We start from the raw sequence: 18,853 nt of genomic DNA, 5'->3' as shown, positions 1-18,853 counted from the left end.
TTTTTTTTTTTTGTAAAGACATGGTTTCACCATATTGCCCAGACTGGTCTTGAACTCCTGGGTTCAAGCAACCCTTCCCACCTAGGTCCTCCAAAGTGCAGGGATTACAGGCATGAGCCACCTGGCCCAGCCTAACTAAGTTTGTTGATGGTACTTTTTGTCCTGACAAAGCGCAGTGAGCATCCCATATAGTACTCTATCTGCTATGCACAGAAAAACGAACAGACGCATCTTCAAATGCATACCTCAAAAGATAATGATTTAAAGGAACCAGGTTCATAATCACACCCATGCCTTGGAAATGATTCAAAAGTTACTAAAAATAGCATAAACCAGGCTGCCACTTAAAATCTGTGTTTATGTGATACTCTCAATTAAAAATAAACTGCAGTGAAAGCATGAGGAGATGCGGAAAGCTGATTTGATAAGCCAAATGTCCCAAGGCTTGAATGGAACATATTTAAGCAGGAGTAACAGTGCCCATTAGTGACTATTATAATAGTCATACAGAATGCATATACAGGGACTATTCAATGGCTATCAGAAAAAAGTAAACATTTATACTGGAAATAATATCTGGAAAATATTGTGCCATTTTCAAAAGATAGGCTGTCCAACTTTATCATATAAAATGACTTCAGTTTCATCACACCTATCCAGCCTTTTCAGGGACTGATCTCAAACAACAGAGGCTGTTAACATGCATCAGCCAGGTCTTAGGTTTGTTTAAAAGCCATCCTTTATATAGTAAAACTGTTGTCAAACAATGTTGTAATTTAAACACCCACTCCCTGCAAAACAGAGATGTTAAACTGTGCAAGAGGTGTACATTTTGAAATTATTTCCTGCTGGATCTCAAAACTATTTTAAGCAAAAGCATGTCACTCAACAAGCATTCACGAACTCAGATCCAACTAGTGTCCTCACTCCCAGGTTTTGCAAAGGTCCCTTCTCTTCCTTGGTGAGGAAAAAGTTTTCTTTCTGTATCATAGAATTAATAAAATTACCAAGACTTTGCTATAACTTTGCGTGCTTTTAGTCTCCAATAGTGAATCTGTCTCAATATTGGAAAAGACAGAAGCGACTGCCCTCTTGCGGGCACTATTGTCACTGCTTCTATTTTGGAATCAAAGGCACTAACTGCACTTGAGGACCAGGTGTTTCACCTTCTTGCTAGATGTGGGTGAGAGTCACGCATGTAATTGAGTAAGTACTGATCATCTCATCTGAATTGTTTTACATCTCAACAGGTGTTACACACACGAAACACTGCAGCTATTTATAAAACTGTGTTTATAGGAGTTTTGATATTGAGACGGAGTCTCACTCTGTTTCCCAGACTGGAAGGCAGTGGCACAATCTCGGCTCACTGCAACCTCCGCCTCCTGGGTTCAAGTGATTCTCCTGCCTCTGCTGCTCCCCAAGTAGCTGGGATTACAGGTGCCTGCCATCACACCTGGCTAATTTTTGTATTTTTAATAGAGGTGGGATTTTTACCATGTTGGCCAAGCTGATCTCAAACTCCTGACCTCAAGTCATCCACCTGCCTCGGCCTCCCAAAGTGCTGGGATTACAGGACTGAGCCACTGCACCCGGCCTAGGAGTTTTATTTATTTATTTAAAACAGCATTTAGATACTAACTTGGCTTGCATTTTCAAACATGTTTATGTTATCTGTTTTTGAAATTAAAATACATTTGGTCATAGTAAAATACACGATATAGTTTGGATTATTTGTCCCTGGTCAAAGCTCACGTTGAATTCTAATCCCCAATGTTGGAGGCAGGGCCTGGTGGGAGGGGACTGGATCATGGGGGTGATTTCTTAGGAATGATTTAGCACCATCCCCTTGTTGCTGTCCTCATGACAGCGGCAGTTCTCACGGGATCTGGTCGCTTAGAAGAGTGCGGCACCTCCCCACTCTCACTCCTGCTTTCACCATGTGGCGTCCCTATTCCCCCTTCGCCATCCGCCTTGATTGTCAGTTTCCTGAGGCCTCCCCAGAAGCTGGGCAGACGCCAATATCATGCTTCCTGTACAGCCTGCGGAACTGTGCGTCAATTAAAACACTTTTCTTTATAAATGACCCAGTTTCAGGTATATCTTTATAGCCATGTGAGAAAGGGCTAATACAACATAAAACTGACCATTTTAACTATTTTTAAATGTATGGTTTAGTGGAATAATTAGGTAGATTCACACTGTTGTGGGGCCATCACCACGACTGATCTCCAGAACTCCTTCTTCATCCCAAATAAACTCTGTGTCCATTAAACACTAACTCTCCATTCTCCCCTCCCCTCAGTGCTTGGCAAGCATCACTTTACCATCTGTCTCCATGAATCTGACTACTCTAGATACCTCCTATAAGTGAGATCATATAATACTAGTCCTTTTGTGACTAGCTGATCTCACTCAGCATAATGTCCTTCACGGTTCCCCATGTTGCAGCATGTGTGAGGGTCTCCTTCCTGTTTGAGGCTGCATAATATTCCACCGCATGTGTATACCACATTTTGTTTATCCACTCACCTGTCCATGGAACTTGGGTGGCTTCCATCTTTGACTGTTTTTGAATAATGCTGCTATGAACATGGGTGTGCAAATACCTCTTTGAGACCCTGCTTTTAGTTCTTCTGGGTACACGGTATATCTGGCAGTGGGACTGGTGGGTCAGATACTAATTCTATTTTCATTTTTTTTTTTGAGAAAATGCCATACTGCTTTCCACAGTGGCTGCACCATTTCACATCCCCACCAACAGTGCAAAAAGGTTCCAATTTCTCCACATTCTCTCCAGACAAAGAAGACGTTTATAAGGACCAATACTGACATATAACAAATACAGCAATTTTAAGTCATTTCATTTTATTGAATTACGTAAAACATTTTTAAATAACAGTAAAAAAAATTAAGAAACCATTGCAAAAATTCAATCACAATGATGGCATACTACAGCCCACAGAATTTAAATCTCATGTGAGTTGAATTGAATTAATTTTCTGGTACAAAGAGAATATATTGCTCTTCCTGCTGGGAAATTATTTCCACATATTCACATTGTGTAACAGTGCTTCTGAACTTGTGATATTTTCAATAAAAGGTCCATATCTTAAGAATTTGAATTTAGGACCTATCAATGATCTTGAAATACAGGGGCGGAGAGAGGTTCACAGCAAAAGAAACTGCTGGACTAAGAACGAAGAAAAATCTGGCTCCGTATAAAGATAGAAATGAATTTCAAGTGTTAAAGAGGCACCTCTCACGCTGCTTGAGGGTGGAAAAGTCTTGTCAGTTGGCAAGAGAGAAATCCTCACTAATCACTGGGCATTATGAAAAAGTACAGATTCCTTACAGGTACACATTTGCATTATCTGATTTTATGTTTCTTCTCACTCTGCCAATTATTTTAAAAATATAAAAAGAGTAGTGTTAGCAGAAAAAAGGGTTATGGAGTGAAATACTAATAAGCAAGAATGGAATGTAACCACGGCAATTTCATACCTGCCAAGGAACATAATTAAAAGAGAATACAAAAATCTAAAGGTGAACCTTGCTCCTATAATACCAAAGTAAAATAGATTTATTCTTTGTTTTCTAGTCTAGTTTTTCGTTTCCTACTTAGTTTTCCTTTTTATAAGATTAAAACATTTTTTGTTGAATTTAGAAACTAATTAAAAGCATTATGGTAGCTTTAAATTTTGTAGAAAATTCATTTGTATAAAAATATAAAATTTGTCTTTAACGTTTAAAACCACACTATTAGAAATATCATGGGTGTATATAATGCAACATAAAAATTTCCAGCTTTGACTGTGGAAGCACTAGCTGGTCTAGACTATTTTGAAATATCCAAAAATCACTACTCATTCATTGTGGGCCACCTTGCCAATATCAAGTGAATGAATTCATAGGTTTGAGGTGTTACCCTCTCATTCAAGGTTTAAAACTTTTATAAAATACCTGCAATGTTTCTTTGAAATATCCAGCTAAAAACAGGAGAACAATTCTAGACACTACTTCAAACTTGTGTCGTCCATTGTCATGAACTTAATTGTTTCAAAGAAAATGCTAAAAATTTCTAACTTGCTTTAGGGATTAGAGACAGCACATGCAACCTGACTCTCACCTATCCATCATGTGGAGGAGCACTTCACGCCTTAAATGCTAAAAACTTCTAACTTGCTTTAGGAATTATGGGCAGTGAACATGCAACCTGAATCCCTCTCACTTATCCATCATGTTGAGGAGCATTTCACAGGTCACGCCTTCATCCACATCCTCTTTGACTCTGGCTGTGGGTATTTCACAGGTCACGCCTTCATCCACATCCTCTTTGACTCTGGCTGTGGTTTCTCCGCAGGCGCCAGGAAGCATCTCTCCTGGGAACTGTTCTCGCTTCGGGATGGAAGCCTCCTCAGCAGCAGCTTCTTGAAAAAAAGTCCAGGATGAGCACATTTATCAGAAAGTCAAGGAATTGGAATTTATAAACTGTGCAAATATATTTCGGAAACTATCACTTAAATTGGACACAGCAGCGAGCATGTTAGAAAACAATCGCATGGGTAAGATGGTGACTATTCCGATCTCAACTACTGCCTTAAGTCACGGCTTCTCAGACTCAGCACTACAGACGTGTGGCGTCACAGAGCTGTCTGCTGGGGGCAAGGCGCTGTTCTGGGCACCGCAGGATGTTAGCAGCGATCCTGGCTTCTACCACTAGATGCCAGTATCACCCTCCTCTCCAGCTGCAAAAACCATAAAAATGTCTCCAGACATTGCCAGTGTCCCCTAAAGGTGACAAGGGGGGGTCACAGTCACTCCCAGCTGGCATCAGCTGCTGTAGGTGAACGTGAATCTTACAGCTTTGTATCGAGGCGGATCTTAGAGATTTATATCGTGGCTGAGCTGCTCACCTAAGTCTTGTCTCAGTACCCGTGGCATGACGCTGCCTGCACGAAGAAAGCCAACTGCCTGCAGGAGATTTGTCCCTCTGGCCAACCAACATATCCTGAGTACTGATTCTGGGTTGCGCATCCTGCTAGGGATGCTGGAGCCAACGCCAGGTGTGTATCCACAACCTGCTTCCCCTCCAGCAGCTCAGGAGCCAGTCTGCACAACTTAGTGGCTTTGAAACAGTCCACTGTGAACCAACCCGTATCCAACCCTCTACTGTCCCCAACCTTCTCAGTACCAGGGACCAGCTTTGACCCATATTCAACCCTCTACTGTCCCCAACCTTCTCAGTACCAGGGACCCATATTCAACCCTCTACTGTCCCCAACCTTCTCAGTACCAGGGACCAGTTTTGTGGAAGACAATTTTTCCATGGACTGGTTAGGGGGGCGGGGTTGGTCTGGGGATGGTTCAAGCGCACTACATTTATTATGTACTTTATTTTTATTATTACATTGTGATATATAATGAAATAATTATACAACTCACCATAATGTAGAATCAGTGGGAGCCCTGAGCTTGTTTTCCTGCAACCAGACAGTCCCTTTTGGGGGGGATGGAGACAGTGAGAGATCGTCGGGCATTAGGTTATCCTAAGGAGTGTGCAGCCTAAATCCCTTGCACATGTAGTTCACAACAGGGTTCGCACTCTGATGAGAACCTAACGCTGCTGCTGATCTGACAGGAGGCGGAGCTGGGGAGGCGATGTGCGCGATGGGGAGCGGCTGTAAATACAGACGAAGCTTCGCTCCCTCACCCCCTGCTTACCTCCTGCTGTGAGGCCCAGTTCCCAATAGCCCACAGGTCCATGGACTGGGGGCTGGGGAGCCCTGCTCTCTACTCATTTTCCAAATTACTTCCCCAAACATCCAGAGAGCGCCACACTGAAGAACGTGATTGCCTCATGTTAGTTCTAAGCGTCTGAGGACATTTTTGTCCATACTTCCTTGAAGTACTTTTTTTTGGGGTAGATGGAGGGGGACAAGAAGACCCAGTTCTTAGATATGAAAAGAAACACTGAGATCCACAAAACTGGTGCCATCAGGCCAGGCACGGTGGCTCATGCCTATAATCCCAGCACTTTGGGAGGCCAAGGTGGGCAGATTACTTGAGGTCAGGAGTTTGAGACACAGTGAAACCCTGTCTCTACTAAAAATAACAGAACAATTAGCCAGGCGTGGTGGCAGGCACCTGTAATCCCAGCTCCTTGGGAGACTGAGGCATGAGAATCACTTGAACCCAAGAGGCAGAGGCTGCGGTGAGCCGAGATCACACCTGGGCTATAAAGTGAAACTCTGTCTTAAAAAACAAAAACAAAAACTGGCGCCATCAGAGTCACCCGTCGAGATCTATCAATGAACTGGAGAGGTGCTGCATGCTGGTGTACCGGTAGAGCAGACACAGAAGCGAGACAATTATCTGGATAACACAGGCTACAAAGACCCTGAAATGCAAATTAAGTCATGCTTTTCGCCAGGTTATTTGCCTTAATTCACACTTGCTTTGGATATGACTGCTGACCATCAAAAATATGAAAAAAGTTTGTATATGTCCAGTTCCTATCATCAGTTTTTAAGCTGATAAGAGCCTTCTCAACTCTTCTCCACAGCAAAAATGTCACCAACTGAGGGTGACATGTTCAAAATTCACCCCAAACCATTTGGCCTTCCAGAGGTTTCATTTAAGAGATAATTAACAACAAGAAAACGCCACTGCATTTAGGCGTCTTTAGGTGTCAAGATGGGGCGAGCTGCAGAAGGACCCGTTAGGAGCCGAATGAGTGGGGAAGTCACGTTTCTCCATGGACCTTTTAGGATCGGACTTAAACTCAGAGCTCAAGCGGCCAGTAGCCTGGCCTTGGGTTTCTACAATGCGGGCTGATGAATTGTGGGTCAAATTTCACCCATCTGTCTTCTCCAATAAAGGACTGTGCTTATTATTCACTGGTTTATTCAACAAGTAGTGCCTTAACGAGCACTGCTAAGGTCAGGCCTAGTGCCAGGAGCTGGGGATGGACCGATGGGCCATGCCCACCCGGGGGGAGCCTGCCGTGCGCTGCATGTGGGAGTCTGACACTTATTAAATAACCAAATAAGCGTGAAGTGCACGGGAGGGGCAGCACAGGACCGGGGGGGTGCTGGCGCGAAGTGCTTTTATTTTTCTGAAGACATGGAGCATGTTCAAGGCTGATAGGAAAGAACGGGCCAGCAGGGGTGAGCTGGCTGAGGAGGGTGGGTGGGGGACATAAAGCTGATCGGAGGGGTGGGTTCCAGACTCAGAGTCAGATGGGGACTTAGATGGGAAAGGTGGCTCCTCCATCAGCCCCTTCCTCCATTAAAAAAAATGCGAAAAATGGTATTTTACAACATCATTGGTATAAAGGAATCCAAATGGAATCCAGGCTGTATTCACTACTTGATACCCATCAGTGCAACACTGGTTTTTCTTCTGATCTGACCCGATGAGCACTGTGGACAGCCCTGTGCCCTGCGGGGCCGGATGGAGAAGCCCCAGGAGCTGGCAGAGGATGGCGGGAACTCCAGCTGGGAGTGGGACGACACAGGAATGCCAGGGCAGCGGGCAGCAGAGCCCATCTGCTGGTGCAGAGTCAGCGAGGCCTCCACCCAGAGGGAGGGTGGCAGGGGCTGGGAGTTTGGGATGAAGGTGCTCATTGGAAATCAGTGGAAAAGTTGTTGGTATTGAGGTTCAGAATGAGGGCTCTGGGCACCCGGGCAGGCTCGTCCCCACCCTGCGAAGCAGCTCTCTCCCTGCCAGATGGATGACAATGTCCCCTGCAGAGGGCTGTGGTCAGGGTAAGAAGGCACTCTGTGAGCTCTCAGTGGTAACTGCTGACGCCTGGAGGAGAAAGGAGGGTGCTCCACGGACGGGCAGCGTGCACAATTCTGAAGAGTTCCAGCTGAGCTGAGCGACTGGGCACTGCCTGGGACCCCTCAGGCAGGGCCTGGATGTGTGATGCAGGCATGGGAAAGGCAGGCCTGGGGCGCACCCAGGCTTAGGGCTTTGCCAGATGGTGAGACACAGAGAAAGAGCAGGGGAGTGCGGCCTGTGGACACAGCGACTGGAACCAGGGACCCAGAACCAACTCCGCACAGAGGAAACGGAAGGACTGCAGGATGCCCGCTTCTACTTGAGTTTTGGATACATGTTGAACATTTTTTTTAGTATAAGTATATCCCCAATAGTGATGGGACACGTTTAAACAATGATTCACTGTGTATCTGAAATTTAGATTGAGCTGGGCATCCTCTATTTGATCTGGTAACTCTTGAGGGAAGGCAGGTGGAGGGCAACCATCATCTGTGGGAACATTTGCAAGGCAGGGACTGAGTCTGGAATCAGAATGTGGGGCATACGCTTGTGCTGTAAGGTTGGACAGTTTCCAGTCATCTATGATTCTAAGGTTCTCACAGGAAAGGAACGGAGATAGTAAACAGAGCGGGTGTTTGCCTGTGCAGGTGTCAGGTCGGTCCCTCTGACAGCAGAGCCATTCACAGGACACACAGGACAGGGCCCAGCTTTGGCCAACCTGAGAACTCACTTCAGCTCCCAGAGGCCAGAGGACGAAGACTGATGGCTGTGGGGGCAGGATAGAGGCCCCTAAAAGGATATATCCACATCCTAAGCCCCATACCTGACCTCCTTTTTTCAAAAGAAATCCTGAATCCTAAATGAAAAATGTCTTTGTAAGAGGCAAAAGAGAGGGCCCAGACACAGAAGAGAGGACAGAGCTATGAAAAGACAGAGGCAGAGACTGGAGGACGTGGCCACAAAGTGAGGAACGCTGGAGCCACCAGAGCTGCAAGAGGCCAGGAGGGATCCTCCTCTAGGTCCTCAGAGGGAGGGAGGCCCTGCCCACACTTGGATTGAGGATTTCTAGCCTCTAGAGCTATTTGAAAATCAATTTCTGTTGTCCCAAGTCACCCAGCTTGTGGTCATCTATTGCAACAGCCCAGGACAGTCCCCATAGCTGCAGGTAACAGTCCAACGTGATGGAAGAAGAAGGGTCCTGGGGGTGGGGGTCGCAAGTGGACCTGCGTGAGGCTCTCACACTGACTTTCTCACGCTATGCTCACGGCCATTCTGAGAGATCTTGCACAAGGCACCTCACAGGACCGACTGTTGGACAAATAGGGGCTTTGGACACATCCCCTGGACAGCAACACTCGGCACCCAGGATAGTTACAACCAGAAAACCACTGACGCAGTAAAAACAAATCTGTGTAAAATCAGTACCGTCTCCATTCGCGGCTTCCTTCCATCCCTTTGCAGCTTCCTTCTGACCCTTCATGGCTTCCCTCAGCATGGTCTGCTTCCTCTTTCTTGTTCTTCTTCCTTTTCCTGAAGCAGCCGACTTTGCTTCCCCTGAGCCACACTTCTCTGAATGTCTGTGCATGTTACTCTGTCGGAGAATTGACACGGAATACACAAGGCGAGTGAAATGGGGCAGGGACCTCTCTCGGGGGCCTGTGGGGACCTCCAAGCATGGAAATAAAGGAAAATCCTGAGTTCTTTCGAAGGAAATTCCACGCACCTCACTAGCCCTAAGAAGTATACAAGCAACTTGATAAGCAAGAAGGTAAAAGGAGGCCAGGCATTGTGACCCACCTATGTAATCCCAGTTCTTCAGGAGGCCAAAGGGGAGGGTAGCTTGAGCCCAGCAGTTCGAGACCAGACTGGGCAACAACAGTGAGACCCCAGCTCTACAAAAGATAAAACATAACAAATCAGTCAGCTGTGGTGGCATGCGCCCTGAGATCCCAGCTACTCATGAGGCTGAGGTGGGAGGATTGCTTTAGCCCAGGAGGTCGAGGCTGCAGTGAGCTGTGACTGCACCACTGCACTTCAGCCTGAGTCACAGAATGAGAACCTATCTCAAAAAAAAGAAAAGAAAAGAAAAGACAAGACAAGAAAAGAAAAGGTAATAGGAACCTAAAACAATAGCCAAGGAAGCTAGACTCAGGATGTTTGGTTCCCTTACAGAAACCTGAGATTTTTTTTTTTTTTTTTTGAGATTGAGTCTTGCTCTGTCACCCAGGCTGAAGTGCAGTGGTGCGGTCTCAGCTCACTGCAACCTCTACCTTCCAGGTTCAAGCAATTCTCCTGCCTCAGCCTCCCGAGTAGCTGGGACTACAGGCGAGTGCCACCATGCCCAGCTAATTTTTGTATTTTTAGTAGAGACAGGGTTTCATCATCCTGGCCAGGCTGGACTCAAACGCCTGACCTCAAGTGATCCACCTGCCTTGGCTTCCCAAAGTGCTGGGATTACAGGCGTGAGCCACCGCACCCGGCCAAGATAACATCTTAACATCCGTCCCTGAGTTGTTTTTTAGAACCCTGGCTCTTTACCAAGCAGGCCCACTGGCAGGGAGACCTAAGACAAGGGGGAACTGGGGGCTGAAATCTGACCACTACTAAATTTGTTCTTAATTTCCTCCTGAGAGGCCTGGAGGAGGTCATGCCCCATGAACCAGAGCTAACACTCTTTTCCGAAAATTATAAACAAAACTTCTCTTCCTTAACCAATTGCAAACCAGAGTCTCTGAATCTACCTACAGCCTGTAAGCCCCTGCTGCAAGATATCCTGCTCTTTTAGGGCAAGGTATCCTCCATGCACTGATTTATGATTTTGTCTGTAGCTTCTGCTTGCTTGGCACCCTGCAAATAAACACCTTCCTTTCTCCTGCTGCAAACTGCGGTGTGGATATCTGGTCTTACTGCACCAGGCAAGCAGATCCCAGTTTGGTTCTACAAGAGTCGGCTTCCCCAAATGCACTGAAAAACGCACAGGTAAAGAGACAGGCTTTGGGAAAACTGTGGGTAACATGGATCTTTGATAATCTTGTGCAAAAATGATGACTTTTTAAAGGTGACCCTTTCTGTTGTGTTTAGGTCTAGCCAAAAGCTAGCTTGCTTTGAGTATTTTTTAAATAACAGAAATCAATGAGAAGACAAAATTTATTTCTCTAGAATGTTTCTACTCTCTATAAAGTGATGATTGATATTGAACCAAAAATTCAATACATCAGTCAATTTTATAACCACCAACTACAAACCATAAAGATTTTACTTTTCTGTTAGCTTCTCTCTTGAAGCCAGTGAGCAGAGGTCATGGGTGGCAGTTATGAAACTGTATACAACATTCAGGAATAAAAGTCAAAGACTTCCCCTAGTCAAGCCTATTCGTGACATATTCTCATCTAACAAACACTTAGGATAATCTTAAGCGAGAAAATTTTCACTTTTTGAAAAGGTCCCAGGCAAAAGTAAAAAACTGGTAACAGGTGTTTAAATTTGCAAATTACACGAAACATCCCGCCTGATTCCCATTCTGACTTTCCCACTGTGCTTAACAGGACTGTCTGCGTTTATGATGGAAGGAGGAAGAATTTACACATAATGGGGGTGATGTAACAGGTTGTTTAAACTTCTTCCATTTTATGCTTAGACACTGGGGTTGGCAAACGACAGCCAGTGTGTCAAACCTGGCTGCCAACTGTTTGTGAAAGCAAGTGTTACTGGAACACAGCCACATCTATTCATTTACATACTGCATCCACAGTTGCTTCTGCGATACAAGGGCAGACTCAAGAAGTCGTGGCAGAAACTGATTTGCATTGCCCTGGTGATTAATGACGCTGTGCTTATTGGCCACCTGTATGTCTTCTTTGGAGAAAGGTCTATTTAGATACTTTATCTGTTTTGTTTTGTTTTCTTCCTGAGACAGTCTCGCTCTGTCACCCAGGCTGGAGTGCAGTGGCACGATCTCAGCTCACTGCAACCTCCGCCTCCTGGGTTCAAGCAATTCTCCTGCCTCAGCCTCCTGAGTAGCTAGGATTACAGGCATGTGCCACCACACCCGGCTAATTTTTGTATTGTTAGTAGAGAGAGGGTTTCACCATGTTGGCCATGCTGGTTTTGAACTCCTGACCTTGTGATCCACCTGCCTTGGCCTCCCAAAGTGCTGGGATTATAGGCGTGAGCCACCATGCCTGGCCTAGATACTTTACCTGTTTTTCACTGTAATAAATAAAAACTCACTAAATACAGTCTATTTACTGAGTTATAAGAGTTCTTATGTTCTAGACACAAGTCCAAATATGCTTTCTTGAACGGAAGTTTCAAAAATTTTATGTTCTGAGGGGACTGCATGAGGCAGACTTGTTCTTTTCTCTACATTTTTATTTCTTGCACCAAAGGGCAGTTTCTTCTCTTTAGAATTCTACTCGTTCATTTTAACTCTTTACGATTTTGGCATGAGCAGTGGTGTTTGGGAGCACTGCCACAGCTTTCATTTGAAATTTTAAACGAATAGGGTTGACGTTCCAGAACTACCCCACTGTGCTCCTCAGAAAAACACAACTACACGACTGTTTTCAGAAGAAAGATTGAAAAGAATGGTCAACTTCAGGAAATTCAACTTTTATAAAACTTTTTACAAAGTTAGGCTGAAGCCTACATGGTCCAGGGATCTAGCTAGCCATGTGCGGTGGTTTTTAAATGTCCTGAAATTCTTTGATGCTGTTCCTTTCAAAAGAAACTTCATTTCCCACTCCTTGAGTGTGGGTGGGACTTCATGGTTCATTTCTTGTGACTAGAAGTAATGTGCCACTTTTTTTTTGAGACGGAGTCTTGCTCTGTCACCCAGGCTGGAGGCCAGTAGTGCCATCTCAGCTCACTGCAACCTCCATCTCCTGGGTTCAAGTGACCCTCCCATCCTAGCCTCCCAAGTAGCTGGGATTACAAGCATGCACCACCACGCCTAGTTTTTTTTTTTTTTTCTTTTTAGAGACAGGGTTTCACCATGTTGGCCAGACTGGTCTCGAACTCCTGGCCTCAAATTATCCGCCTGCCTTGGACTCCCAAAGTACTGGGATTACAGGTGTGAGCCCTCACACCTGGCTGCTGTGCCGCTTTTAAGACTAGATTGCAAAAGGTCCCGTGGCTTCCTCCTTGCACTCTCTCACTTGCTCTGAGTCAGGAGGACACTCAAGCAGCCCTGCAGAGAGGGCTGTGGCAAGGGACTGAGGCCGGTGCCAGCAGCTGTGTGGCAGAGCTGTCCTGGAAGCGGATCCTCTGGCCCGTGTCCAGCCTTTGGATGATGCAGCCCTGGAGGACATCCTGACTGCAGCCTCAAGAGTGACACTGAGCCAGGACCACCCAGTTCAGCCAACCCACAGATTCTGTCAGGTGATAAATGTTTGTGGTTTTAAGTCACTCTATTTTGAGGTAATCTGTCATGCAGAAATAAATAACTAATACAACACCTAAAAGAATAAAACCATAAATGTATTCCTTAGCCCAGTACCAATAGCACTATTCTTTTTTCCTATTATTAAAAAAATTATTCTAGAGACAGGGTCTCACTCTGTCTTCGAGGCCAGAGTGCAGTAGTGTGATCGTGACTCACTGCAGCCTCCAACTCCTGGGCTCAAGTGATCCTCCTGTCTCAGCCTCCTGAGCAGCTAGGCCGACAGGGGTGCACCACCACACCCAGGTAATTTTTTTGGAGGGATGGGGGTTTCCCTATGTTGTCCAGGCTGATCTCAAACTCCTGGCCTCAAGTGATCCTCTCGCCTTGGCCTCCCAAGTAGCTGGGATTACAGACACCAATAACGTTATTCTAGGGACATCTGAAAAATGTATGAAAATGGCATTCTCTCTGTCAAGTAGCCTAAATCTAGTTCACTGGAACAATTTGAAAATATTACACTAAAAGCTGGGGTTTTCTGGGGAGTCTGATAACTCTCTAAAACTATTTGTAAGATTTTGTGTGTTGGATTGTCCTTTTTCTTTTTTAGAGGATGAGGAGACCACACTTTCATAGGATTCTTCAAGAATTTTTGATTTTAAAAAACTAATAACCACTTTCCTAAGGTATGACAGATGCTCCTGAAGTCCTGGCAGGTTTTTATAATCGGGTTTAAACTCTCCTGGTGTGACACTGTCCTCCTGAGATAGAGGGATCTTTCCATGGGGGATTTACTGTGACTTAAGTAAGCTTACCCAGCGGGAAAAGCCTTTGCCACACTTGCAGCATCTGTAAACAGTCGGGATGAAATTTGCATCGTGGTATTTCCTGAAGTGAACATTTAGAAGTTGCTTCTGCCGGAAACATTTATTGCAGGAAAGGCAGGTGAACGGCTTCTCTCCAGTGTGGGTGCGAATGTGAGCAGTCATATGACGTTCCTAAGAGGGAAGGGGAAGAAAGCAGCTTGTCTAGTTCAAAGGGTTTTTTTCTATATTAGACATTGTTTATCGTATAATACCTTTTATTTCCCTCCCCAAAGATGAGTCCACTATTAAGCAGAATTACTGCAAACACATTCTGAACAAGGCGTCATTCACACTCAGTGAGTGGCCGTCTAGGAAACAAACTCGTATACAGCAGCAGCAAATGACAAAGGTCTTGCAGTGGAGTCCTTGCTGGCTCTCCAGTCCTGTTGAGATGTGGGAGTACACACCGCAGGGCGTGAAAGGATGGTCCTTTGTCCCCTCATTACTGGGAGTCCTCCTTGTATACAACTATTTGCAATTACCTGAGTTTACAAAGGGCAAATAGAACCTGCAAACTTAAAAATCAAATGTCAGAGTTTAAATTCAACGGGACTTTGGGGTTGCAAGTACATTAAGTATCTAAACATTTTTCCACTTACTTCCCAATAGTATTGTAACAGAACTTAATACCGATTTTTTTTTTTTTTTTTTTTTTTTTTTTTTTTTGAGACAGGGTCTCGCTCTGTCACCCAGGCTGGAGTACAATGCAACAATCATAGCTCAATGCAATCTCAAACTCCTGGGCCCAAGTGATCCTCCTGCGTAGGTGGGACTGTGGGTGTATGCCACTATGCTCAGCTCAGTTTGTATTTTTTGTAGAGACAGGGTCTCACTATGTTGCCCAGGCTGGTCTCAGATGCCTAGCCTCAAGCAATTCTCCTGCCTTAGCCTCCCAAAGTGTTGGGATTATAGGTGTGAGCCATTGTACCTGGCCTAAATAGAGATTTTATCTTAGACAAGAGAAAATAATTTGGGAAATGGGGACAAAAATATGTATGAAGTGAAGCAAAAGCACACATTTTGTTTTATTTAAAATGTGATGATAATTTGGATTAAACATATATTCAGCCATTTCTGCATTACTGTCAGTGGCCTAACTGATGGTCTTTCTTCTAATCTTTCTCTCATCCAATTCACTGAACACCCTCTTCCACGCACAGCTTTCACCTCATCACCCTCCTTCGGGACAGCATCTCTGGCTCTCTGCTGGGAGCCAGGCTCTCAAGGACTGCGGCAGCCAGGAGCAGCCAGCAGTGCTCCGAGCCTCTGCCCACGGCCATGGCCTGCCTGGCTGCTTTCTGCTCCCACATACCTGCTGTATGCCTGCTCCAGGACCCCCTCATCCCTTCCAAATCTTATCCATCTTTCAGGAAGCCCTTCTAGTTCATTTGAATAAATATGAGCCTGGGGCCACAGAATATTCTTTGTTCAAAATTTACCAGAAAAACTTTTTCCTTTATTCAAGGCATTTACAGTTTATAGTCCACACTTCAAGACACAGGAAGCACTGATTTTCACCTTTGGTAACCAATAGCATGCAATGCTTCAAAGCAGTGGTTTGGTTTTCAAACTTCTAGTCTGAGGGCCCTTCAAACTTTAAAAAATTACTGTGGCCTCTGAAGAGCTTTTATTTATACAGGTGGCATACATTAGTATTTACTTTCTTAGAAAGCAAAACTGAGGAATTCTTAAGTATTTAAAAAAAACCCATTTATTAACTCATTTAATAATAACAACCAACCAACTACATATTATTTCTGTAAAATTATCTATTTTTCAAAACAAAAATAACCTAATGTCTGTCTCAATAGATAAGGTTGCCAGTTAAAATACAGGCTGCAACTACTTGTACATAAAACTATTCGTTGTTTGTCTGAAATTCAAATGTCACTAAGTGTGCTGTACTTTTATTTGCTAAGTCTGGCAATTCTATTAAAAGCATTCAGGGCCGGGCGCGGTGGCTCATGCCTGTCATCCCAGCACTTTGGGAGGCCGAGACGGGCGGATCACGGGGTCAGGAGATCGAGACCATCCTGGCTAACACGGTGAAACCCCGTCTCTACTAAAAATACAAAAAATAAGCCAGGTGTGGTGATGGGTGCCTATAGTCCCAGCTACTCGGGAGGAGGCTGAGGCAGGAGAATGGCGTGAACCTGGGAGGTGGAGTTTGCAGGGATCGCGCCACTGCACTCCAGCCTGGGCGACAGAGCGAGACTCCCTCCGTCTCAAAAAAAAAAAAAAAAAAAAGCATTCAGATGGATTCCTATCTCTGCTCTTCCGTCAGTCCACTGGAGTATGGTAAATGATAAAGAAAACTTGGTCTCATAGACATGTAGTTTGAAAAGAGGGCAACATTTCACCAGCTCTTCCAAGTAATTGTGGCCATTCTTCTCTATTACACTAAAATTCAGTTAGTAGCAATTTCTTTTTTTAGGGTCTCACTCACTTGCCTGGGCTGGAGTGCGGTCGTGTGAACACAGCTTACTGCAGCCTCAACCTCCTGGGCTTAAGTGATCCTCCAACCTCAGCCTCCTGAGTAGCTAGGACAGATGTGCACACCCAGCTAACTTTTGTATTTTTTTGTAGAGACAGGATCTCATTATGTTGCCCAGGTTGGTCTTGAACTCCTGAGCTCAAGAGTTCTGTCCATCTCGGCCTGCCAAAGTGCTGGGACTATAGGTGTGAGCCTGTGTGTCTGGCCATGGTAATTTCTTACCCATGGGTTGCAATGTGGAATCTGAAACCCTGCCAAGGAACTTGTCCTCTGTGACTTTAAAACCTCTTGGTCTTTTCCTTTGAATGGATCTTTTTTTTTTTTTTTTTTTTTTTGAGGCGGAGTCTCGCTCTGTCGCCCGGACTGGAGTGCAGTGGCCGGATCTCAGCTCACTGCAAGCTCCGCCTCCCGGGTTTACGCCATTCTCCTGCCTCAGCCTCCCGAGTAGCTGGGACTACAGGCGCCCGCCATTCTCGCCCGGCTAGTTTTTGTATTTTTAGTAGAGACGGGGTTTCACCGTGTTAGCCAGGATGGTCTCGATCTCCTGACCTCGTGATCCGCCCGTCTCGGCCTCCCAAAGTGCTGGGATTACAGGCTTGAGCCACCGCGCCCGGCCTGAATGGATCTTTTACCTGTGTGTGAGTCTGTAACATCATGGATTGGTCATTTGGAAAATACTAGTTTACTGAGCTACGCAGATCTTCTAAATGCTAACATTTCATTATACAATATAAAAATTGCTTTAAAAAATCACTCCAATCTTCTTTTTTTTTTTTTTTTTTTTGAGATGGAGTCTCGCTCTGTCTCCCAGGCTGGAGTGCAGTGGCATGATCTCGGCTCACTGCAACCTCTGCATCCCAGGTTCAAGCAATTCTCCTATCTCAGCCTCCTGAGTAGCTGGGACTACAGGTGTGCACCACCATGCCCAGCGAATTTTTGTGTTTTTTAGTAGAGATGGGGTTTCACCATATTGGCCAGGCTGGTCTCAAACTCCTGACTTCAAGTGATCCACACGCCTCAGCCTCCCAAAGTGCTGGGATTACAGGTGTGAGCCACCACACCTGGCCTACGCTGTTCATTTTTTAAAAAATGTCCACCAATGCCCAATGACTGAGTAAATAGAGTTTATCTTGTTCCTTAGTGAAAATGACATTCACTGAAAAAGTGGCTAGTTGAGCTGGAAACTCAAACAGGCCCCCAGGTGCTTTTCCTCCAGACTGTGGAAGACAGTGGAGGTGCATATGCCGGCTTCTAATCTCATCGCAAAGATTATTACAAAGAAAGTATTCCGGGTCAAGACTGAATAAAGTTAACAACTTTTACTGCCTCTTCAAGGACACTGTCACGTAAAACTGCCCTTTATTTTTGCTGCCAGTGTATGAAGGTGAAGACCACCACCATGACCAGTTTCACCGTGTGTCACTGCCTTGATCTGGGCTAAGGACCACCACTGTTTTGGCACCAAAAGTGCAAATGTCAGTGTCTCAAATTGACACCTTTCCATTATCATAACAAGGGCTTGGCTCCTGTGGGACCCTAGTTGGTCACAGGGAGCTCTGGGAGTACATGAACATACTTTAAGAACTGTTGTTTTGTACGACTGGTTCACCGTTGCTTTCTGCTTATTTTGAATAGGATACTCTATTAAAAGCGTGACTTTTCTCAGTATTTTCAAGGTGGTAAAGAATCCCACCCCAGCCCTCCATTCTTCCATGCACCACTGCCTCTCCAAATTAAGTAAAGTACAATACCTGCTTGCAGGCATAACTGCAGTGTTCGCACTTGAACCTCTTCTCATTTTTATGAGTTTTCTGGTGCTGAATGAGGGCATAGCGCTCATGGAAGACAGCAGAACAGTAGCGGCATTTCAGCTCTGCAGCGCTGTAAGCATGCAAGTTGCGCATATGCACACCTAAAATGGTTACAGAACATTATAGACTTCAAGAGTGTTGTTTTCTGTTAACCTGCTTCCCCTCTCCTCTAAACCGGGGTTTCTCAGCCTTGGCGCTGGAGCATGCTAGTTCCTTCCTGGGCAGGGCGGGGTGGGTTATCCTGTGCATTGGAGGAGGGGAAGCAGCACTCCTGGTGTCTGTCTACCAGATGCCAGCAGCACCTCTTTCTCCCCGGTCGTGAAAGCCAAAATACCTCTAGGTATCACCACCTGTCCTCTGCAGGGTAAAATCACTCCCAGTTGAGAACCACTGCTCTAAATGAACAGAACGCTGAAATACCATTTTAACATTCTTTCAATATGGACTTAAATGTTATGTGAGGTATGTCATACTGAACCTAAAATGTTCATTTAACAAAGCACTTTGAGCACTACCT

General features: G+C 45.1%; 1 protein-coding gene across 6 annotated transcripts in view; it reads right to left on the bottom strand.

Annotated features, from left to right (window-relative positions):
* Positions 1-1,935: 1,935 nt before the first annotated feature.
* The window catches only part of CTCFL (CCCTC-binding factor like), a 43,048-nt gene continuing 26,130 nt past the window's right edge, over positions 1,936-18,853 (bottom strand). The window contains exons 8-13 of one of the 6 annotated variants that reach the window (XM_030915127.1): positions 18,277-18,437; positions 13,981-14,163; positions 9,211-9,376; positions 4,320-4,430; positions 4,232-4,268; positions 1,936-2,050 (exon numbers count right to left, since the gene is read on the bottom strand). In XM_030915127.1, coding sequence (XP_030770987.1) covers positions 1,936-2,050; positions 4,232-4,268; positions 4,320-4,430; positions 9,211-9,376; positions 13,981-14,163; positions 18,277-18,437 — 773 coding nt within the window. Of the gene's footprint in view, positions 2,051-4,227; positions 4,269-4,319; positions 4,431-6,070; positions 6,232-9,210; positions 9,377-12,129; positions 13,242-13,980; positions 14,164-18,276; positions 18,438-18,853 lie in introns of those variants that run through there. The other 5 variants (XM_030915129.1, XM_030915130.1, XM_030915128.1 and 2 more) reach the window with 5 other exon arrangements.

This window comes from Rhinopithecus roxellana, chromosome 13 (genome assembly GCF_007565055.1).
Source record: "Rhinopithecus roxellana isolate Shanxi Qingling chromosome 13, ASM756505v1, whole genome shotgun sequence".
NCBI lineage: Eukaryota > Metazoa > Chordata > Mammalia > Primates > Cercopithecidae > Rhinopithecus > Rhinopithecus roxellana.
Note: the sequence above shows the minus strand (reverse complement) of the source record. Positions and strands in the feature narration are given on the sequence as shown.